A 25,725-nucleotide genomic window follows, 5' to 3' on the forward strand; every position below is an offset into this window, starting at 1 on the left:
TTAATTGCTGTGATCCTCCCTGGTATTGTCTGGTAGATAGATAATTTCATACAGAGCAGCTGCACACACTTCTGTTTTCATAGGGTAGTTATTAACCGACGGTCTCACAAGAACACAGGTCTGAATTTTACAACACATGGAGTTTATTTGAACCGAATCCCCATCAACTTAAAAGAGCTTCTTAAATCATGCAGAAATCATTAAAAACTTTTGACGTTGTGAAATGCTATTTCCATTAGGTTTTTGAAGATTGGCCATGCCTCTGCTGTGATGCCTGAACCGTATCTCTGCGGCGCTCTCATCCTCCGCAGCATGCAATGGGGGGGTGAGAGAAGAGGGAGGGATGAAGAGAGGGAGGGGTTATAGATAATGTTCCTCGCACAGATGGAGACGTCAGTGAAACCCAAGTCCCTGTTGTTGAGTAGGTCCCGGCCGTATCATGCCACTGATAGGCCTCACCTCTTCACCCCTGGCCCTTCATCTGGGCGCCGGAGATGGGATGCTTCCCCGATTCCCCTGGCCGTGGGGCTTTGATCAGCGGGGCCCCCAGACGGGCCTGGCCCCTGCAGGCCCCTCTAGGCCCCTGGGTGCTAAGCCACGCGCCAGAAGGACAGGGGCTCTGCTTTCACAGGCAGGTGGAGGAGCAGCCAGGTTTAAGAAGAGCTCTTCTTTCAGTTCAGCCATGTCTGACAGGATTGCCCCCCCTCTGTTTGATGTCGGCCGAAAGAGAGTCCAGGCAGAGGCAGATGTGGTGGGTCATCAAAATTACCATGAGGCAATATGGCATGTCTCTCTCATGGGAGTCTAGGGTTGCGATCCAAATGGCACCCTGTTCTGTATATAGTGTACTACTTTTGACCAGGGTATGGTGCGCTATAAAGGGAATAGGGTGCCGTTTGGTGTGCAGACTGTTTAAATAGTTAGGAAGTTGGCTACACCAGTAGCAGCATGACTGTTGTTAGCGAAGCTACAGAGGGCCTCTTAGCTAACTGGATTAGTTAGAAAACATTATTTTCCCTCTAAATAAGATACATACCCTGGTTTTTCCCGAAAGTAATCAACCCTCCTTAGCCTTACTTTGCTGAAAGTCAGCCTGTGTAATGTGAAGATTAGTAGGTGATGGTGCAGAGGGGGGTGCTGGCTGCCTGGGCAGGCTTCCTGGCTGAACTCTGGCTTGTCTTTTGTTTTAGAGACTCCTCTCCTCATCTGGTTTACATTAAGCTCTGCTTTAGCTCCAAACCAATCCCCCTCTCTCTTCTTCTCCCTCCAGGCAGCTCCCTCCCTTTCTCCCTATCTCATATCAAAGTCCCCCCGCCCCCTCCCACTACCACCACCATAACTCAGGCAGCATCTTGAATCTATCACCTTTGTCTGTCCTGTCCTGTACTAAAGCTACAGCTAGCACTGCCTAATAAACATAACAGAGCCATACTCTGAGCTGAGCCACTGCCCAATCACCAATCACTGGGCCAACTCACTCACACGGACACCCGCACAGAGCCCCTCCCCACACACACTGCCCAGTCCAGCCCCGTTGACTGACTGAAGCCATGTTGGAACACAATTCAAAGCTCAGAGGTTAGGTGACCATCAGTGTGGATTGGATTATAGACCAATAATGAGCCACAGAAGACTGACTGTGTTACCCCACACCACACACACACATACATACACACATGTAACGCTGTAGTCCTCCTTATTAAAACGGCATGTTGCTGTTCCATTGCTTAGTCTCTAAACTAGCTTGGCTGCAAAATCAATGAATGGAAATTCACTGCAATTCAGTTTATGAATCTGTCACTAACTGGGCAATCGCTAAAAGGATCCTGGTATTAGTTATACCGCCTTTACAGCACCAGTCCTAAATAAGTAAAACGTTCAAATTATTAATCAGACAGAGGGTGCCCTATTCTCTTTATAATGTACTGCTTTTGACCAGAGCCCTATGCACTATATAGAGAATAGGGAGCCGTTTGAGACGCACAGGAGAGATCCAAACTGCTGCGTTCGTTCATTTCCCATCCAAGATCATTACAGTGGATGTGTACAGAGTAGACAGATGTCCTACTCCCCTGTTCCCCTGTTCTGATCCCAGATGGTTGTTGGGGGGGGACTGGGCGCCCTGCCCACAGGCCCTGGATAACCCTCTTCTCCAGATATGGCCTGTGTTCCAGGCTGACTTCATTGCGGGGTCAGACACCTGCCACATTTCACAACGCATGGATAGGTGTTGAACATCTCAGCTTACCAACCATCATATGATTCAGCCATCTGATGCCCAACTGCTCAGTCGACGACGTGGCACGCAACCATTGGTTGCTGCTCGCTGCGCCGCTACAATGTCGGTCTGGAATGACACCATATGCTGTGATCTGCGCCCAGACGGACAGACAGACAGACGTATGGAGCCCTAACAGCCTGGGTACTGTAGTATGTTGGAGTACCTACCTGGAGAACACTGTCCCTCCCAGGTCTCCCTCCATCTATCAGGGCCAAAGCAGGCTGTCATATTGACTCTGGATCAGCTTTCAGTTTCACTACTAAACCCTTAATGTGTCTCAAACGGCACCCTATTCCCTTTATAGTTGAAACATAGTGCACTATAAAGGGAATAGGGTGCCATTTGGAATGTAACCTGGATCAGGTTTCATCACTAAACCCTGTCACATCTGGCCCCCTCTGATGAAGGGAGAGGATGGCAGGTAGGTGTCTCAGAGGGCCCCTAGTCTAGTGTAGTGCCAAATCCAAACACTGGAAAATCACCAAGCTGTGAAGGACTCATCTGTTCTTTGTGAACGTGTTCATAAGGATGACTGTATTCACGTTGTTATATGTTTGGGCATGTACCTCTGCACATAACAAGATGAACAATTTACAATGCGGTGAGTAAATCAAAGTAGGTGTTTGATTGTAACAATTTAAAGTTAACCAGACTTTTTCCCTTTCAGGGTTTAAGATATAGTGAATTTAGAAATTTGCCACAGAATTTACTACAAAGCAGTCGTTTCTCGAAGAGGGTAAGATTTCTGTTTGGTTTAATAGGAATACTGTCCGGTTTAAGAAGCTGGAGATACTGTGTGATCCGCTGATAAGGTCTTTGTGTGGGTGAGATCTCTACTTCTGACTACAGCTGTTTTGTAAATAGACTCGGTAACACATTATTATTTTGTTAACAGAATGTAGCTGCCTGGTGTCAATAGCGAAAATTAGCATCTATTCATTTCCAATTTCTTCAAATGTTCCAAGAACATGTTTGTACAATAACAATTTGAAATCAACTGATGTATTTTATCCTCCCCCCCCCCCAATTTTTTTTTTATCTTAATAATTAATATCACTCGTTGATTCAATTAGTTACATTTTCAAAGATGGATAATTCCTATTACCAATTGTTTAAAATAGAATGACTTCAAACTCATTTCCATTTAGCTTGCTGTAACAATGGTCTCAATATTATTCTACCTTTAACTGGGTTTTCCCATATTCTGTGAAGTGTGCCTGTTTTCTTTCTCAAGTTGTGCTTTCTGAAGAGCCTTGCGGTGTCTCGTGGGACAGGCCAACCCCCTTAAAAAAGTATCAAAATAATTGGCACTATTGCAGGGGTCTTCGGTGGGACTAGGAGGGGGGTTTGCGAGGGGCTGCCTTGAGATCTGGTGTTGGACCATCTTTCTAAAGCATAACGATGCAGAACAAAGCTACTTATAGCAATGCCTGACCTCCTCTTAGGCTGTGGGGAATTGTGACTGACGACTTGTCTGTTTTCATGTCTTGTAACATTGTGTATCCTACATTATTTATAAAAACAATGGCTTCATAATATTAGCCCAACATTGTTTTTGCTGTGCCTCAAGTGTAGCAGGCCTACTAGTGTGTAAAACAGGTTGCCATAGCAACCCTTTTGTCACAACGAGTCTGTAAATCCTTTTTATTGTTCTGGGTTTTTCTTGAATGTCTTTCTCAAAATGGCACAGGTCGCCACATTTGTATGTCTCGTTTTGATTGATTCGTATGGTTGGTTTGTTGGTATGTAGCTGCGTTCTGAAGAGTGTGTGTGTCAGAGAAAGATGGATGTACAGTAGCGTTGGTTTGGAACAGCCTGCAGGGGCTCTCTAAATGAAGGATTATCCATGTCTGTTCTCCCTGTAGCTACCACTTCTCCTCTCCTCTCCCCTCCCTCCCTCAATTGCCCACTACACAGGAGACTCTCTCACCCTCTCTCTCTTTCTCAGTTCAATTCAAAGGGACTTTATTGGCATGGGAAACATTGCCAAAGCAAGTGAAATAAACAATAAACAAAAGTTAGAAGACACAAAACAACATCAACAAAATCGATTTGAATTTGACAGTAAATATTGACCTCAAAAAGATTTTCAAAAGATGGAATAGTAGGGGAAGATAAATAAACAGATAAATATTGGTGGTATTTACAATGTTGTTTGTGCTACACTGGTTGCCCTTTTCTCATGGCAGCGGGCCGCAAGTCTTGCTGCTGTGATTGTACACTGCGGTATTTCACCTAACATATATGGGAGTTTATCAATGTTTGATTTGTTTTCAAATTCTTTTGGGTCTGTGATCTGTGGGGAATAAATAAAATCAAATTGTATTGGTCACATACACATGTTTAGCAGATGTTATTGCTGGTGTAGCGAAATGCTTGTGTTTCTAGCACCAACAGTGCGGTAATATCTAACAATTCACAACAATAGACAACCTAAAAGTAAAATAATGGAATTAAGGAATATATCAATATTTCAAGTCTATGTATATAGGGCAGCAGCCTCTAATGTGCTAGTGATGGCTATTTAAGTCTGATGACTTTGAGATAGGAGCTGTTTTTCAGTCTCTCGGTCCCAGCTTTGATTCGCCTGTACTGACTTCGCCTTCTAAATGATAGTGGGGTGAACAGGCAGTAGCTCGGGTAGTTGATGTCCTTGATGATCTTTTTGGCCTTCCTGTGACATCGGGTGGTGTAGGTATCCTGGAGGGCAGGTAGTTTGCCCCCGATGATGCGTTGGGCAGACCGCACCACCCTCTGGAGAGCCCTGCGGTTGCGGGCGGTGCAGTTTCCGTACCAGGCGGTAATACAGCCCGACAGGATGCTCTCAATTGTGCATCTATAAAAGTTTGTGAGGGTTTTAGTTGCCAAGCCAAATTTCTTTGGCCTCCCGAGGTTGAAGAGGCTTTAACAGAGGTTGTGTCTCTAATGTGGTCATACAGTTGAAGTCGGAAGTTTACATACACTTAGGTTGGAGTCATTAAAACCCGTTTTTCAACCACTCCACGAATTTCTTGTTAACAAACTATAGTTTTGGCAAGTCAGTTAGGACATCTGCTTTGTGCATGACACAAGTAATTCTTCCAACAATTGTTTACAGACAGATTATTTCACTTATAATTCACTGTATCACAATTCCAGTGGATCAGAAGTTTACATACACTAAGACTGTGCCTTTAAACAGCTTGGAAAATTCCATAAAATGATGTCATGGCTTTAGAAGCTTCTGATAGGTTAATTGACATCATTTGTGTCAATTGGAGGTGTACCTGTGGATGTATTTCAAGGCCTACCTTCAAACTCAGTGCCTTTTTGCTTGACATCATGGGAAAATCAAAAGAAATCAGCCAAGACCTCAGAAAACAATTGTAGACCTCCACAAGTCTGTTTCATCCTTGGGGGCAATTTCCAAACGCCTGAAGGTACCACGTTCATCTGTACAAACAATAGTACGCAAGTATAAACACCATGGGACCACACAGCCGTCATACCGCCCAGGAAGGAGACTCATTCTGTCTCCTAGAGATGAACGTACTTTGGTGCGAAAAGCGCATATCAATCCCAGAACAACAGCAAAGGACCTTGTGAAGATGCTGAAGGAAACAGGTACAAAAGTATCTATATCCACAGTAAAACAAGTCCTATATCGACATAACCTGAAAGGCCGCTCAGCAAGGAAGAAACTACTGCTCCAAAACCACCATAAAAAAGCCAGACTACGGTTTGCAACTGCACATGTTGGTAAAGATTGTACTTTTTGGAGAAATGTCCTCTGGTCTGATGAAACAAAAATAGAACTGTTTGGCCATAATGACCATTATGTTTGGAAGAAAAAGGGGGATGCTTGCAAGCTGAAGAACACCATCCCAACCGGGATGCACGGGGGTGGCAGCATCATGTTGTGGGGGTGCTTTGCTGCAGGAGGGACTGGTGCACTTCACAAAATAGATGGCATCATGAGGGAGGAAGATTATGTGGATATATTGAAGCAACATCTCAAGACATCAGTCAGGAAGTTAAAGCTTGGTCGCAAATGGGTCTTCCAAATGGACAATGACCCCAAGCATACTTCCAAAGTTGTGGCAAAATGGCTTAAGGACATCAAAGTCAATGTATTGGAGTTGGCCATCACAAAGCCCTGACCTCAATCCTATAGAAAATTTGTGGTCAGAACTGAAAAAGCGTTTGCGAACAAGGAGGCCTACAAATCTGACTCAGTTACACCAGCTCTGTCAGGAGGAATGGGCCAAAATTCACCCAACTTATTGTGGGAAGCTTGTGGAAGGCTACCCAAAACGTTTGACCCAAGTTAAATAATTTAAAGGCAATGCTACCAAATACTAATTGACTGTATGTAAACTTCTGTCCCACTGGGAATGTGATGAAAGAAATAAAAGCTGAAATAAATCATTCTCTCTAATATTATTCTGACATTTCACATTCTTAAAATAAAGTGGTGATCCTAACTGACCTAAGACAGGGAATTGTTACTAGGATTAAATGTCAGGAATTGTGAAAAACTGAGTTTAAATGTATTTGGCTAAGGTGTATGTAAAGTTACAACTTCAACTGTACCTTTGGCAGGAGTTTAGGAAGTGCAGCTCATTTTCCACCTCATTTTGTGGGCAGTGTGCACATAGCCTGTCTTCTTTTGAGAGCCAGGTCTGCCTGCGGCGGCCTCTCTCAATGGCAAGGCTATGCTCACTGAGTCGGTACATTTTGGGTCAGTCATAGTGGTCAGGTATTCTGCCACTGTGTAGTCTCTGTTTAGGGCCAGATACCCTTCCTTTATGTCCCTCCACTAGGCAGGTACCTGAGATGAAAAGCCCATTGATTGTCACTCTCCTGTACCCTGGCCTGCACCCCACTCCCACTCCCCGCCCCACCCACCCTCCATAGGAATAGAGCTGGGGGGATGAAAGCCTTCTTCTTGGGGCAAATGCAAATCCCCCTGTCCTTTCCCCCCGCTGCTAGGCTTTTCTACCCACACAGCTGCCTCTCCTTTCAGCCTACTTACTGCAGGAGAGTAGCTCTGTGTGGCCGCAGGGACTTTCCACGAGACCCCCTCTGCAAACCAGGCTCCGCACCCCACGCAGTGTGGCGGCTCGGGAGAGAGGGGCTCAGTGCCCCCTGACAAAGGTCGCAACCTCTGACTTTCAATTAGCGTTACTCTCATTGTGCTCTCTGTGTTTTGAAGATAGGGCTTGGGTCGAGGCTGGCTGGGGGGGTTGGCTGCCCCTCTTTACAACACTATGACTCAATCAACAGCGCATACAGTTTCCCTGTTCAGTGGTGTAAACAAGCGAAGAGAAAAGGATTGGTTAAAAGAGCCATTGAAGTCTTCTGATTGACTTAATCTGTCTTGAGGGGAAAGGAAGTTTGATGGGGTTCTCCTTTTGACACCAGGGGTGACCTAGCCTACCCCCTAACTCCACTCCTGACCCCCTCTGAGCTAAACCTCCGTGATGGATACCTAGTGGGTAGAGAATGAGCTCCACTTTGTCTTTAGGACAGGTGAACTGACCCTAAGGTGTCTGCCAAAGGGCGCTGCTCAAAAGTATTGCGCTATATAGGGAATAGGGTGCCATTTGGGACGTGCAGTCTAACATCCAGATATATGAAGTAACAAATGAATATTCCAGAAGCAACCAGGAGCCACGTTAATTTGGCATGAAGCTTCTCTTCTCAGTTGGTGATGTCAGGCTAGGTGTATTTTCTAATGAATGATGTGTTGCCATGGTGAATATACAGTAGTTTTGATATGTAGGTGTGGTGGGATAATGAAGCAAGGCTGGCCTGGCTTAGCCTTGTGTCCATACTTTAAATGCTATAGCAAACAGTGGAAGACTGTAGCTGATCTCTATAAGACGAGCCTAGATAAATAAAGGTTGAATGAATAAATAAATACAAGTCTGCTACAGCACATACAGTGTGGATACTGGGTTAGTCTTTCCCTTCTCTATACACCTTTAAAATCCTATTCCCAGCACTGCTGCACAGCCTTAATCCTGCTCTTTCTATCAGACGCGTGGATTAGCAGAGTTCCCAGTCTGTTGGTGTCAAGAGCTGGCCTAGGGGCGGCAAGTAGACTAGCGGTTCAGAGCGACGCGCTCGATTCCCTGAGCCGGCTATGTGAGACATCTGCCCATGTGCCCTTGAGCAAGGCTCTTAACCCCAATTGCTCTTGTAAATCGCTCTGGATAAGAGCGTCTGCTAAGTGACTGAAATGTAAATGTAGCGCCACTGCGTCGTTACGTTGTGCCACATTTAGCTTTTCGAGGCTTTTGTAGGTGGAAAAGATTGGTGGGTTTTCCATTCCGGAGGAGTTTTAAATTGTGGAGATAGTTGGGGTGGGGTGGTATTACCATCAGAATGATGGGTTCGTATATACAGTACTCACTCTACTCTGTCTAGGAGTCATTTACTGACCGACTTTCTTCACTCAATTGCACCTGCAGGGCTGGACTCTCCTCCAGTTGTCTCTCTGCTTGTTTTGATCCATTTCCATCCATACAGATAAATATACTTCCCTATGAAGAGCAGTGGTAGCCTAGCAGTAACTGTTCCTCCTGGGCTCCAGGCTGTTGACGGTGGAGAGTAAAGTTGTGTGTGTGGTCGGTGGATGTGAGAGGGAGAGGAGGGTTTTCTACGTAAGACAGCCATGCCTGTAGGCCAGGTCAGGAGTTCACTGGTTTCCATGGCTTTGACTTTCCCTCCAGCCGCACCACAGAACCAGCTGTTGTCAGTTGTAGCCTCTTTTTTTTTTTTTCTCACCGCTGAAATATCAGGTAGGGAAAACAAGAAAGATATCCTCCTCTCTGAAAATATCCACTGTTTGTACTTCTTATACCCTTTGTTGGGTTGTGGCTATCAATCTCCACATTTAAGAAATGCCAGCTTTTCAGAACAGACTTGAAACAGAATGAATGGAGTTACATATTTATTTTCACTAGGCTGTACATTTTTATCCAGTTTTTAAAAATGTTGAGATAGTGGAAACCTTCCCATTCTCACTGGTGTGGTTCACACCCATGTCTTTGAGGACTGGGATTTTAATCAAATGTAAATACTTGTGTGTGCATAAACTCTTTGTCATTCCTTCCCCTATGTTTTTATTGAGTTCAGATATTCAGACCCCCAAAAAAACATTCCAAAGGTTCCAACATGAATCCATGAGGTTCATTCGTTTTATTGTTCAGTTTATCATCGAGGGCTCTCATTTAACAATGTCTATCATCGGTTCCAAGAACTATTAAACTGAAACATCAAACGAGAAGGAGAAAGAACTTTCCAGAAGTCCTCTACCTCCAGGAATGGACTGCCAGTAGGCTCTTACGTCAGTGTCCCACACCCTCTGCAGTTAGTCAGTCAACCTTGGGAGGCTCAGTCAGTCAAGGGGAGGCAGGGGATCGTGAGTTTGGCGAGAGCGTAGTCTGTCAGCTCTGGTTCACTGAGAGGAGGGTGGAGACAACCTTTTTAAGTGTTTGCAGGTGTCCTTTTGAGAGAAGAAGAACACCGCCTTTCTCCTCTGATGTGTTCGTGCGTCGTTCACAGTCTAGCTATGTAGCTTCCTTGCTGCCCGTCCATTCAGCCGGACTTGACTCAGACGTTATTTATTTTGATGCTCTTCTTAAAGCCTTCCTGTCCTGGGTCTCTCTATGTGTGTGTGAATGTTTCATCTCCATGGGCCCTGGTCAAAGGTGGTGCACTATAAAGGGAATAGGGTGCCATTTGGGACGCAGACCAAGGGTTGACCTTTGACCTCACTGCACCTGGTCCACATATCCTCTCGGGTCACCATTCAGCTTATGTTGTCACACCTGTTGTGAATCAAGCATTCATTTTTCAAGGTGTCATTGATAGAATCAACTCAAAGTATTTCAAGCTGTGATGACAGATATGGGTCAGTCAAAAGCCTCACCTGACCCGTTGTTCAGGAAAAGCTGCTCGACCATTTGACGGTTGTTGTTCTAGTTGTGTTGAAGAAGGAAGACGTGCAAAGATCACAGGATTGTGGTTGGTGGTTGAAAAAGGAAGAGACAGCCAAATGTTACGTTGACAGCAACATGAAACCGAGCAAGACTGCTTTAAACCGCGTGTCAACAGCCAGCACCTGATCAATGGAGTAATCCATCTTTGCAATGTTGATAGTATCACTGTCACCCTTCTGAAAGTCTAGAAATGCAAGGGCTCTCCGCTGACATTTCTGGTCGTAAGTCAGGGGGCTTGCGCTCTTTCCTCACTTGGGAGACTGGCCGTTTAACAACTTTGATATGTCAGTTAGCAGAATTCATTAGAATTTTGACAATATTTATTACATGGACTTCAAAGATGTCCTTGAGTTGCTAAATGGATGTAAGGCGGGTACATAGATGGCAGCGCACAGGGAGAGTATTTACTGCTTTCTCTTCATCTCGGTCTTTCCTGCATCTCTCGCTTTCATCCACTACGGGGCATTTCCTGTCCTGGGCCAGGCCATTTTTCATATCAGCAGATAGTAGGCTTCTAGGCCTGCTAGTACTACAGGAAGCACTGAGCAGACACAGGCAGCCTTTGACAGGAAGGATGATAAATAGCTCATTTCCAAGATAGCATGCTCATTTCCAAGATAGCATGTGCATCCAAAATGGCACCCTATTCCCTTTATAGTGCACTGCTTTGGACCAGGTACCATAGGGCTCTGGTCAATAGTAGTGCACTATATAGGGAACAGGGTGCCATTTGGGATGCAAACAGCTACTTCTTTGTCTCGGCTCATTCACAAAGAGGATGTCCTCTCTCTTATCTTGCATTAATAGTTTAGAGGGGATATGGAAAAGGAGCATGTTACAAAGCAGAGGTGGCCTGGAGAAACTAAACTCTGGCATAACACCATGAAAAACCAGCTACTAGCAGCATCAATAAAATATGGTGCTTTTAGTCAGTTTCACTGCTGGAACAAGTACCACAAGAGCACCCCAACAATAGGCTTTAATGGAGCTGTCTATTTCACACCACATCATGCTCTGTGTGTTTCTAAGACAACAGGGTAAAACAAATGCATCTGAATCATGAATTTTTTATTTCTTGGTAGTTTTGCTCAAGGTCAAGAGAGAGCCGAAGCTTAGCATCCTCTAATAGCATGTTTTATTTCTGCACACATACACTCACTAGCTGTGTAGAGATACACACGTACACTCACTAGCTGTGTAGAGATACACATACACTCACCAGCTGTGTAGAGATACACATACACTCACCAGCTGTGTAGAGATACACATACACTCACTAGCTGTGTAGAGATACACATACACTCACTAGCTGTGTAGAGACACACATACACTCACTAGCTGTGTAGAGACACACACGTACACTCACTAGCTGTGTAGAGATGCACACGTACACTCACTAGCTGTGTAGAGATACACACGTACACTCACTAGCTGTGTAGAGATACACACGTACACTCACTAGCTGTGTAGAGATACACACGTACACTCACTAGCTGTGTAGAGATACACACGTACACTCACTAGCTGTGTAGAGATACACACGTACACTCACTAGCTGTGTAGAGATACACACGTACACTCACTAGCTGTGTAGAGATACACACGTACACTCACTAGCTGTGTAGAGATACACACGTACACTCACTAGCTGTGTAGAGATACACACGTACACTCACTAGCTGTGTAGAGATACACACGTACACTCACTAGCTGTGTAGAGATACACACGTACACTCACTAGCTGTGTAGAGATACACACCTACACTCACTAGCTGTGTAGAGATACACACCTACACTCACTAGCTGTGTAGAGACACACGCACACTCACTAGCTGTGTAGAGACACACGTACACTCACTAGCTGTGTAGAGAGACACACGTACACTCACTAGCTGTGTAGAGATACACACGGACACTCACTAGCTGTGTAGAGATACACACGGACACTCACTAGCTGTGTAGAGATACACACGTACACTCACTAGCTGTGTAGAGATACACACGTATACTCACTAGCTGTGTAGACACACACGTATACTCACTACCCGTGTAGAGACACACACACACTCTCTAGCTGTGTAGAGACACACATACACTCACTAGCTGTGTAGAGACACACACACTCTCTAGCTGTGTAGAGACACACATACACTCACTAGCTGTGTAGAGACACACACACACTCACTAGCTGTGTAGAGACACACACACACTCACTAGCTGTTTAGAGACACACACACACTCACTAGCTGTTTAGAGACACACACACACTCACTAGCTGTTTAGAGACACACACACACTCACTAGCTGTGTAGAGATACACATACACTCACTAGCTGTGTAGAGAGACACACATACACTCACTAGCTGTGTAGAGAGACACACACACACACACACACACACTCACTAGCTGTGTAGAGAGACACACATACACTCACTAGCTGTGTAGAGAGACACACACACACACACACACACACACACACACACTCACTAGCTGTGTAGAGATACACACGTACACTCACTAGCTGTTTAGAGACACACACACACACACACACTCACTAGCTGTGTAGAGATACACACACACACACACACACACACACACACGTACACTCACTAGCTATGTAGAGATACACACACACACTCACTAGCTGTGTAGAGATACACACACACACACACACACACACACACACACGTACACTCACTAGCTGTGTAGAGACACACGTACACTCACTAGCTGTGTAGAGACACACACTCACTAGCTGTGTAGAGACACACACACACACTCACTAGCTGTGTAGAGATACACACACACACACTCACTAGCTGTGTAGAGATACACACACACACACTCACTAGCTGTGTAGAGATACACACACACACACTCACTAGCTGTGTAGAGATACACACACACACACTCACTAGCTGTGTAGAGACACACGTACACTCACTAGCTGTGTAGAGACACACGTACACTCACTAGCTGTGTAGAGACACACACACACACACACACACACACACACTCACTAGCTGTGTAGAGAGACACACACACTCACTAGCTGTGTAGAGATACACACGTACACTCACTAGCTGTGTAGAGATACACACGTACACTCACTAGCTGTGTAGAGACACACACGTACACTCACTAGCTGTGTAGAGATACACACACACACACACACTCACTAGCTGTGTAGAGACACACACACACTCACTAGCTGTGTAGAGACACACACACACTCACTAGCTGTGTAGAGACACACATACACTCACTAGCTGTGTAGAGACACACATACACTCACTAGCTGTGTAGAGACACACACACACACTCACTAGCTGTGTAGAGACACATACACTCACTAGCTGTGTAGAGACACACACACACACACTCACTAGACGTGTAGAGACACACATACACTCACTAGCTGTGTAGAGACACACACACACTCACTAGCTGTGTAGAGACGCATACACTCACTAGCTGTGTAGAGACACACATACACTCACTAGCTGTGTAGAGACACACGTACACTCACTAGCTGTGTAGAGACACACATACACTCACTAGCTGTGTAGAGACACACATACACTCACTAGCTGTGTAGAGACACACACACACACTCACTAGCTGTGTAGAGAGACACATACACTCACTAGCTGTGTAGAGACACACACACACACACACTCACTAGACGTGTAGAGACACACATACACTCACTAGCTGTGTAGAGACACACACACACTCACTAGCTGTGTAGAGACACACACACACTCACTAGCTGTGTAGAGACACATACACTCACTAGCTGTGTAGAGACACACATACACTCACTAGCTGTGTAGAGACACACGTACACTCACTAGCTGTGTAGAGACACACGTACACTCACTAGCTGTGTAGAGATACACACACACACTCACACACACACACACTCACTAGCTGTGTAGAGATACACACACACACACACACACACACACACACTCACTAGCTGTGTAGAGATACACACACACACACACACACACACACACACACACACACGTACACTCACTAGCTGTGTAGAGATACACACACACTCACTAGCTGTGTAGAGATACACACACACACTCACTAGCTGTGTAGAGATACACACACACACACACACACACACACACACACACACACACACACACACACACACACACACACACACACACACACACTCACTAGCTGTGTAGAGACACACACACACACACTCACTAGCTGTGTAGAGACACACACACACACACTCACTAGCTGTGTAGAGACACACACACACACACTCACTAGCTGTGTAGAGACACACACACACACACACACACTCACTAGCTGTGTAGAGAGACACACACTCACCCACTAGCTGTGTAGAGACACACACGTACACTCACCCACTAGCTGTGTAGAGACACACACGTACACTCACCCACTAGCTGTGTAGAGACACACACGTACACTCACCCACTAGCTGTGTAGAGACACACACGTACACTCACCCACTAGTTGTGTAGAGACACACACATACACTCACCCACTAGCTGTGTAGAGATACACATACACTTACTAGCTGTGTAGAGATACACATACACTCACTAGCTGTGTAGAGATACACACGTACACTCACTAGCTGTGTAGAGATACACACGTACACTCACTAGCTGTGTAGAGACACACGTACACTCACTAGCTGTGTAGAGATACACACCTACACTCACTAGCTGTGTAGAGATACACACCTACACTCACTAGCTGTGTAGAGATACACACCTACACTCACTAGCTGTGTAGAGATACACACCTACACTCACTAGCTGTGTAGAGATACACACCTACACTCACTAGCTGTGTAGAGATACACACCTACACTCACTAGCTGTGTAGAGATACACACGTACACTCACTAGCTGTGTAGAGATACACACCTACACTCACTCACTAGCTGTGTAGAGATACACACGTACACTCACTCACTAGCTGTGTAGAGATACACACGTACACTCACTAGCTGTGTAGAGATACACACGTACACTCACTAGCTGTGTAGAGATACACACGTACACTCACTCACTAGCTGTGTAGAGATACACACCTACACTCACTCACTAGCTGTGTAGAGATACACACGTACACTCACTAGCTGTGGCTGGTGTGTTTTAGCGTCTTATTCTTCTGCCTGGTATGTGAAGGCTATCTCCATGTTGACTGATGTAGAGATGCATACAGACATCTTGCTATATACTTGATATTGCCACTCTCAGTCCACGCCTCAAGGTTGTTGTGAATAGCCACTTCTATGAATGACATACACATTGTTATGTGGGCTGAAGTTCTTTCTTATGTCCTTTACATTGGAACATTAAACGTTTTGGTGTTCAGTTTAAGTCTATGGATGCTTCTCAAATGACACCCTTTTCCATATATAGTGCACTCCATTTTAGCATAATGCCATAGGGCTCTGCTCGTGCACTATGTTTGGGAATAGCTGTATTTTGGGGGGATTCCGCCTTTGTCTAGCAATTTGATGATCCAAACATTTGAAATGTGATCAACCACAGCTCTCAAGCATGAGAGAAGAAAACCTCAGCTAACCGTATCTTATTTCTGGAAAGATGAGTTGAATCAACAACACTGGAACACTAGAGAGTAATATTTGTAGTGACATCTGATCAATCCTTCACCGCTCTCCAAACACTTTTTAATTGGAAAATAGGAGAGTTAGGGCTGAGTAATCACAATCCAAATATTTCACCAAGACCCAAATTCCCACATGTGTTCTTGAGCTGAGAACACTGGAGCTCTTCTTTGCATAGCAACGTCTGCCTGCGCTGCCTTTCTGCTCTGCCTGCTCTGCCTTTCTGCCCTACCTGCCTGCTCTGCCTTTCTGCCCTACCTACCTGCCTGCTCTGCCTTTCTGCCCTACCTGCCTGCTCTGCCTTTCTGCCCTACCTACCTGACTGCTCTGCCTTTCTGTCCTACCTGACTGCTCTGCCTTTCTGTCCTACCTGCCTGCTCTGCCTTTCTGCCCTACCTACCTGCCTGCTCTGCCTTTCTGTCCTACCTGACTGCTCTGCCTTTCTGTCCTACCTGACTGCTCTGCCTTTCTGTCCTACCTGCCTGCTCTGCCTTTCTGCCCTACCTGCCTGCTCTGCCTTTCTGCCCTACCTGCCTGCTCTGCCTTTCTGCCCTACCTGCCTGCTCTGCCCTACCTGCCTGCTCTGCCCTACCTGCCTGCTCTGCCCTACCTGCCTGCTCTGCCTTTCTGTCCTACCTGCCCGCTCTGCCTTTCTGTCCTACCTTCCCGCTCTGCCTTTCTGTCCTACCTGACTGCTCTGCCTTTCTGTCCTACCTTCCTGCTCTGCCTTTCTGCCCTACCTGCCTGCTCTGCCTTTCTGCCCTACCTGACTGCTCTGCCTTTCTGTCCTACCTGACTGCTCTGCCTTTCAGCCCTACCTGCCCGCTCTGCCTTTCTGTCCTACCTGCCCACTCTGCCTTTCTGTCCTACCTGACTGCTCTGCCTTTCTGCCCTACCTGCCCGCTCTGCCTTTCTGCCCTACTTGACTGCTCTGCCTTTCTGTCCTATTTGCCTTTCTGCCCTACCTGCCTGCTCTGCCTGTCTGCCTGCCTGCTCTGCCTTTCTTCCCTACCTGCCTGCTCTGCCTTTCTGCTCTACCTGCCTGCTCTGCCTTTCTTCCCTACCTGCCTGCTCTGCCTTTCTTCCCTACCTACCTGCCTGCTCTGCCTTTCTGTCCTACCTGACTGCTCTGCCTTTCTGCCCTACCTGCCCGCTCTGCCTTTCTGCCCTACCTGCCCGCTCTGCCTTTCTGCCCTACCTGCCTGCTCCGCCTTTCTGCCCTACCTGCCTGCTCTGCCCTACCTGCCTGCTCTGCCTTTCTGCCCTACCTGCCTGCTCTGCCTTTCTGCCCTACCTTCCCGCTCTGCCTTTCTGTCCTACCTTCCCGCTCTGCCTTTCTGTCCTACCTGCCTGCTCTGCCTTTCTGTCCTACCTGCCCGCTCTGCCTTTCTGCCCTACCTGCCTGCTCTGCCTTTCTGCCCTACCTGCCTGCTCTGCCTTTCTGTCCTACCTGACTGCTCTGCCTTTCTGTCCTACCTGCCTGCTCTGCCCTACCTGCCCGCTCTGCCTTTCTGTCCTACCTGACTGCTCTGCCTTTCTGTCCTACCTGACTGCTCTGCCTTTCTGCCCTACCTGCCCGCTCTGCCTTTCTGCCCTACCTGCCTGCTCTGCCTTTCTGCCCTACCTTCCTGCTCTGCCTTTCTGCCCTACCTGCCTTTTCTGCCTGCCTGCTCTGCCTTTCTGCCCTACCTGCCTGCTCTGCCTTTCTGCCCTACCTGCCTGCTCTGCCTTTCTGCCTACCTGCCTGCTCTGCCTTTGTGCCCTACCTGCCTGCCTGCGTTGCCTTTCTGCCCTACCTGTCTGCCTGCGTTGCCTTTCTGCCCTACCTGTCTGCCTGCTCTGCCTTTCTGCCCTACCTGACTGCCTGTGTTGCCTTTCTGCCCTACCTGCCTGTCTGCGTTGCCTTTCTGCCCTACCTGCCTGTCTGCGCTGCCTTTCTGCCCTACCTGCCTGCCTGCGCTGCCTTTCTGCCCTACCTGCCTGTCTGCGCTGCCTTTCTGCCCTGCCTGCGCTGCCTTTCTTCCCTACCTGCCTGTCTGCGCTGCATTTTTGCCCTACCTGCCTGCATGTCTGCCTGCCTGCCTCTGCCTGTCTGTCTGTATCCATGTGTCTGATTGTTTTGGCAGCGCAATTTCGATCTTTCATGCAGCTGTGAATATTTGTTAAGAAGGCCCACATCGAAAGTAAAATCATTCCTTTTTGCTCCTCACACTTCAAGCACTTGGCAGTGCTCTGGGAGCCATGAGAATACGGTGGGTCTCTGGAGAACCCAGCAGCAGAAAGGCCAAAGCTAGCTTGTGTCCAAAATGGCACCTTATTCCCTATTTTGTGATCTACTGGTCAAAGGTAGTGCACTATATAGGGAATAGGGTTCCATTTGAGACGCAGGCCAGAGTCAAGCAGCTGCATGGGAGGGGAGGGACCCAGCCGGTCTCTCTGAGGAGGCAATGATACTGGAAAATATTATATCAAAACCCCTTTTCTTTTCAATTCACTCTCTCCACCAACTTTAAGAGTCCCCATTAAGATTTGAATAATTGTATCATATATATTTTATTACATGTCATTTATTGGCTTTTTCCTCCACCAACAAGCTTATTTGGGCCTTTTGTAGCTATGGGCTGTTTACTTGTGTTTTTGGCTTCAAAGTAGTTTTGTCCTCCAGTACTTTTCCAACTCCCACTCTTCTTTTACCTACCCCCAGGTAGCGTAGGCCGTCTGTTGTGTTCACTAGCCATGGGGCTCTCTCTCTCGTTCTCCCCCTCTCTCTGTCTCTCTCTTTCTCCCCCTCTCTCTATCTGTCTATCACTATCCCTCGTGGAGGAAATGAAACCTGCCTGAATTTTGGCCCATCTACTCAGCATAGGCCTCTTCCAAACCTTTTTTTGTTTGTTGCAAATAGACTGTCAATTTGAGAATCTAGGCCTTGGAGAGTTTTCGCCCCACAAGACCCACCATGTTTAAAAACAGTGATGTCTTTAATACCGCCAGGCTGCTGTTGTCCCCCTGGCCAGCCTGCGCGGTCGGGACAAAGCGTAGGTCGCTTCATTGAGAGCTGCCTGCATGGTTCAGGCTGAAGACTACTGTTGCCATATTGATTGTTATGCTTGACCTCTCTATGCATTTAAGGTCCACTCTAGGGGAAGATTGTGTTTCGACTTTAGCAAAGTAAGAACCTCATTCAAATATGAAAGGTTACCAAGAATTTGGTAATGATTTCCTGGTATATTCTGTAATGTGAAATGAATTAGCCTATAGACCTATATTTCAGTTGATTCAAATTAAGTCCGCCAATATTAGTTATGCTCTTTCTCTTGTCGAGCTATAAATAGCCCATCTGACTGAGTGATAACCCTGAGGGACACATGTGTCCTGCCTCTCCCATGTGAATTCCAAGCCCTGAGTTGCAGAACACAACCAATCTGTGTGCATCCATATGGCAGCGGCTTGGCATAAGCAAACCTGTCAGCCTCAGTCAGCGCTGGGAACTGGGACTGTGTAGAGTGCCTCAAATGGCACCTTATTCGCAAACAGTGCACTACTTTTGAGCCCTATGAGCCCTGGTCAAAGGTAGTGCACTATATTGGTGTTTGTCTCGCTACGAGTAAACGTTTATGCTTATCTAGACTGCGAAAGACTCGATTCAATTCAATGGACTTTATTTGTCTCCTTTAGGGCCATATCAGTAGTAGGGTCATATCAGACTTTTCAGCAGTTTCCTCCTTACCCATCCACGACTTTTATAAATGTTAAAGGACTAGTTCACTATTTTACTTGATGTTAGATGATTCCTTACCCTGAAAGTTTTCTATGGACCAGGAGAAACTATGATTCATGGTTCAGTTTACTTTAAAAAGCAATTACAAACTTTAGAAACCGCTAGCTAAAAATCTATGGAAGTGATGTGAGCATGCTTGCAAAAATGATGTCCAAATCACCTGAAATCAACTCCATATTTGATTTGATGTTACTTAACCCTCCTGTTGTGTTCTGGTCGAATTGGACCGATTTACAAGTTTTCTCTCTGAAAAATGTATTTAATTTAATCTGATTGTCATAAGGCTCCATGACTTTGTCCACACAGGGCATTTGAACACACATTTTCATAACATTTGGGGTGTTTTATTTAACTTTTGTACACCTGTGGTGTTCCCGGTCAAAAATGACCGGTCATTAGAAATGAATGGGTGAGACTACAATTAGTGTTTAAAATTGAGTTCAGGCACATGCCCATTCATCAGATGGACGACACTTCCACTCTCAGACCCCCACATGCATGTGTGTTTGAACACACACACCTCACTTCCCTTCTTGGCTTCCATGGCAACCCCCATGGGAACCTTTCCCCAATAGAATCTTTCTCGCACGGGAACCACACCTGTTGGCATTTTCACAAACAATCGCTACATTGTTTCAATAATATATAGAACTTTCCTCGCAGCTCTGGTATATAAAGCTTTTTTGAGGCCTTTCTCACAATTCATTCTGTGGCAGCACAATGACCAAACGATATACTGTATGTGAGGCTCTTGATCATATCTTTAATCATGACACTGGTGAGGAGGAGAGAGGCCAGGAAACTGACAGTGAAGATGCATTAGAGGAGGAAAGTGGCAGAAGTTGAAGACAACACAGAATATGATCCAGACCAATAGTCAAACAATGTGGAACAATCCAGTGATGAGGACCCTGCTGAGGTTGTTGTTACATTCCGGTCAAAGAATTTGTCCTGGTCTTCATCCCCACCTGAGAGGAGAGGTCGGCTGTCGGCTGAAACTTTTATCAGGATGACCCCAGGGCCAACGAGATACGCCATATCCCGGGTTGATGACATAACATCCTGCTTCGAACTGTTCCTGACTGAGACAATGGAAACTATAGTGATGAACATGACCAACCTGGAGGGGAGACGTGTAAACAAAGACAACTGGAAGGAGGTAGACCGCACAGACGTCCAAGAAGACGTGGGTCTCTTGATTTTGGCTGGTGTGATCAGATCCAGAAACTAATCTACCACCAGTTTATGGGATGCAGAGTCTGGTCGGGGGATTTTTCGTGCCACTATTGGACTCCAGACATTTCAGGTGTTGTCACGGGTGATTCGCTTCGACAACCGTGATACAGGACCAGGCTGCCGTCAACAAGACAAGCTGGCAGCGATCAGAGAGGTTTGGCACTAGTGGGTGGAGCGCCTGCCACTCATCTATAAACCAATTCCAGACATCTCAGTGGATGAGCGTCTGGTCACATTTAGGGGACGCTGCCCATTCAAACAGTACATGCCAAGCAAACCGTCTAAATATGGAATGAAGATATGGGCAGCATGTGATGGCAGGACAAGTTATGCCTGGAACATGCAGGTTTACCCCGGGAAACCTACTGACGGTGTTCCCGAAAGGAACCAGGGGAAGTGGGTGGTCCTGGAAATGACTGCAGGTCTCCAGGGGCACAACATAACGTGACAATTTCTTCACCTCATATGCTCTTGGTTAGGAGCTGCTCCAAAAACAAATGACCATGGTGGGGACAGTCAGAAGGAACAAGCCTGAGTTCCCTCCTGCCTTACTCACCACCAAGGACAGGGATCGATTTTCCTCTAAATGGGCCTTCACCGATACACACACTCTTGTGTCCTACTGCCCGAAGAAAAGAAGAATGTGCTCCTGATGACAACTCTGCACAGGGATGCCGCTGTGAGTACCAGGGAGGACAGGAAGCCCAGCGGTGTCCTGGATTACAACAGGAACAAAGAGGAGTTGACAACCTTGATAAGGTATGTTACTTTTTATCTTTCAGGTCTCATGTACTTTTTTTTCTATTACCAGATTGTTTTATCTGCACCATAAAAATAAGACCTGTTGTTATTTGGTGAAATGCTCATTGAATTTGTGAACAATATGGAGTCAATTCTATTCAATTGATTATGTAAATATCTTTTAGATGTGATAAATGAAAACAACGCTTTGATGCAATTTTTCATGTTACTATGCAAGACATGAAGTATCACTTGTATGTACTCATTCTTTTATTTACTGATTGTTGCACTTTTGCAGGTTACTGGCACATACTCTTGTCAGAGGATGACGGCACGTTGGCCCATGGTGGTGTTCTTCAACATCCTGGATGTGTCGGCCTACAAGGCGTTTGTGGTGTGGATGAAGATGATTCCAGGCTGGAAGCAGGGGAAGTTCTTCAAGAGGAGACTATTCCTAGAAGAATTGGGGAAAGCCACGGTGGCACCCTTCACTCAAAGGCGCCAACACCTTCCTCCAACACCATCCTCTGCTGGATTGGTGAGAGATATACAAGGGCCAGATGCAAGATCTATGGCCGCCAGAGACAGAAGAGACAAAAGGAAGAGGTGCAATCTGTGTGCACCAAGAGATGTCAAAACGAGCGTTATGTGCCATAAATGCAGTACATATATTTGTAAGGCACATGCAGCAACCACCACGTATTGTCCAACATGTGCATGAGAACACACAAAATGTATCCACCATTGATTGACAGATTGTGAACATTTGAATGTTTTTGTTAGTAATACTGTTATTGTTACTGTTGCTCTTTAATGTGTTCAGACATACATTTTGTAATATGGTAAAGTTTTCATGTGTATGAGCTCAGGTCAATGAGGCCTACAGGCCATAAATAGCAAATACAAGTTCAAAACTTGTAATGTTCACAAGAACTTAAGTTGATAAAAAGATCTAACACAACATTAGGTGATAATATATGTATTATTATGGATTTATAATCAACTATAATGGGGGCGGTCATTTTGGACCGGGAACACAGAATGAATGAACATGAAACCAACCCAACAGGAGGTGATTTGGCCATAAAAACACAACATGCTGACATGCCCCCATTACTTCCATCGATTTGCAGCGTGTGGTGGCTGAAGGCAGCTGAAGTTTGTAATGGCTGTATATAGAGAACTGAACCATGACTTACAGTTTCTCCGGCCCCATAGACTACTTTCAGGGTGAGGAATCGTCTAACGTCAAGCTGTAAAATAGTGAACTTCAGTAGAGTCATGTCAACTAGTATTAAGTCAACTATAAGCACTCGAATGTCAAAGCCAAACCTCATAATATACTGTATGTATTTAGCAGACGCAGGCTAACTTGGATGTGGCTGTATTTGATCTAAGTGGAGTTGCCATGTAAGAGAGCTCTTGGTTTGTAATATTTTTCTTAGATATCGTAATAACACGGGGTCCTTAGAATATAATAGTATATGCCATCTAACAGACGCTTTTAACCAAAGTGACTTTTTCATCCTCAAATACATTTTCTCATGGGTGGCCACAGTGGGAATCGACCCTCGATCCTGATGTTGGCAAAGCACCATGGCCTACCAACTGAGCCACACAATTCATTCTTCACAAACCCAGACACTCATTCAGCGGGTTAGTGGCAGACAGACAACAAACAAGTTCAACAGACAAGTTCAAAAAGTATTTTTGATCAACCTTTAAAGAAACTAAGAAATGAACCTCTGCCTTGGCTCCAGTCTGTGCTGTCAGAGTGAGTCACCTAGCAGATGGGTCCTACAGTAGCTCTGCCACCACATGCTCAGCTGCTGCTCTGCATTAGTGGTGCTTCACCCTTCTAGGCCTGAACATCTCTCTGTGTACAAACACCACTGACCTTACCAAACACTGCTGGCTCCTACATAACGTGTGTGTGTGTGTGTGTGTGTGTGTGTGTGTGTGTGTGTGTGTGTGTGTGTGTGTGTGTGTGTGTGTGTGTGTGTGTGTGTGTGTGTGTGTGTGTGTGTGTGTGTGTGTGTGTGTGTGTGTGTGTGTGTGTGTGTGTGGAAACAACACTTCCCTCTACACTGCTGGTTCCTACACAACACACGTCTGTGTGTCTATGTGTGTGTAGAAACACCACTTCCCTCTACACCGCTGGCTCCTACACAACACACGTCTGTGTGTGTAGAAACACCACTTCCCTCTACACCGCTGGCTCCTACACAACACACGTCTCATTCATCAGGCTAACCAGCCAGCTTAGGGTTGGGGTGAGGCTGGGCAGGGCTGGAGCTAGGGCTGGTGGTTGGAGCTGGTGGCTGGGGTTGGGTTGGGTTGGGGTGAGGCTGGGCAGGGCTGGAGCTAGGGCTGGTGGTTGGAGCTCGGGCTGTACTGTGCTGGTCAGGCAGGCAGCAGACCGGGTGACTGATGTAGTGAGTAATGTGTGTTTATGTTCCAGGGGAGCGGGCTCAGCAGGGCTCCAGAGTGGTGGCCGTCCGGCTGCCCTTCACCGGCCCAGAGGAAGAAGAGGAGGAGGGTTCTGTCAGTCTGGGGCTCAGCACCAGAGGAGGAGGAGGAGACACAGACTCATCAGGGAATGACGTGTTCTAGTGCTGCTGACCCGCTTTAGTCATTACTGAGACATTACAGAAAAATGCCTCCAAGACGCCAACTACTTCCATCTCCGTTTCATCACACTCAGTGGAACGATGGTGAGACCACTAAAGCCTTCTTACCAGGTCTGGACAGAGCTCAGCAGAGAGAGATAACATTCCATTTCTTGTGAAGATCTTCAGACAGTCGCTATTTATTTACCACTGGAACCAATGTGTTTGGACCAATTTGCCTGTCAGATAATCAATGTATTGTATGTAGCAATAATCAATTATACTTTTTTTTACCAATAAAGTTGATACTTTTTAGTGTTTTAGTAACAACTGTTATATAAACTGTTATCTTAACTTCATACTTACCCTATGCAAATGAAAGATTTTTCATTCAAAGACACATTTTCATTTAAATACAGCCAACTCCAGGCATATCAGTTAAGTGGTTGTTTTCATAGCTGCATTGTGATATTCAGACAAGTCAGCCAGTCATTCAAATGTTTCGTTGAGTTATTTCCCAAGCCCATGTAAACAGTGTGATGTCATGGTCATGCTACTACAGTACATTGCACTAGACTAGGAGATTGGCTTTTCACCTCATTACACACCCATTTGCTTTCCTGCTGCCCCAGATGAAGATAGTATCTCCGTCCCAAATGGCACCCTATTCCCTGCATATAATGCACTACGTTTGACCAGGGCCCAAAAGGCAGTGGACTATGTAGGGAATAGTGAATTTGGGACTCAGCCAGTATATCTGATGTTGGTGTGCTGTACGCAACACTAACAACGCCAGCCTAATGAGCATCCTGTTTCAATTCACCAAGTGTGCCAAGAGGAGAAACTAAATGAGCGTTCCTCTCCCTCCTAGCTAAACCAAAGAGAAGAAGTCTAGTTGGGTCCCATTTCTTATCCAAATTAAGGAGATGTTGAATCTGCTATAAACTGCTGCTCACACTCTATGGAGTAGCCTGGAATCCAAAACAGAATATCGCTCCATTTGACTAGTGTTTCACTTCACTGATCGACTGAATCAGTAAAGGGTTGTAGCTAAGTAGAGGAGCAGGATTAAATGTGGCTCCATGTCAGGCCATGCCGTATAGTGATAAGTCACAATGATAAAGAGAGGAAGGAAATGAGATTAAAGACAGGAGGGCAGATGGTCTGGCATGACACTGACCAGGAAACTGCACCTCTATCTGCAACAGCTCTCTCTGTCATTCTCGCTCTCCCTCACCCCATCTCCCCTCCCTCCCTCCCTCCCTCCCTCCCTCCCTCCCTCTCTCTCTCGCTCTGCCTTGTATCTTATTTGAAATTGTAAATAGTATTTGATGTAAATTGGCGTAAGATAGATTTCAGCTTTTCAACGACAAATTCCTCCTACATTGTTGGAGTTGTTTTTTTGGATGGGCATGTTCTGTTGAGAAATGCTTCCATTACAGAAAATCAAGGC

At 46.0% G+C, this 25,725-nt stretch overlaps 1 protein-coding gene across 1 annotated transcript in view; it reads left to right on the forward strand.

Moving 5' to 3' along the window:
• The window catches only part of kiaa0586 (KIAA0586 ortholog), a 115,705-nt gene extending 91,103 nt beyond the window's left edge, over window positions 1–24,602 (forward strand). The window contains exon 31 of the mRNA XM_082974267.1: window positions 24,125–24,602. Within this exon, the coding sequence (XP_082830393.1) occupies window positions 24,125–24,276 (152 nt within the window). The 3' untranslated portion in view covers window positions 24,277–24,602. The remainder of the gene's footprint in view (window positions 1–24,124) is intronic.
• The last annotated feature ends 1,123 nt before the right edge of the window (window positions 24,603–25,725 follow it).

Source organism: Salmo salar, chromosome 01 (assembly GCF_965601325.2).
Source record: "Salmo salar chromosome 01, fSalSal1, whole genome shotgun sequence".
NCBI classification, from domain to species: Eukaryota; Metazoa; Chordata; class Actinopteri; order Salmoniformes; family Salmonidae; genus Salmo; species Salmo salar.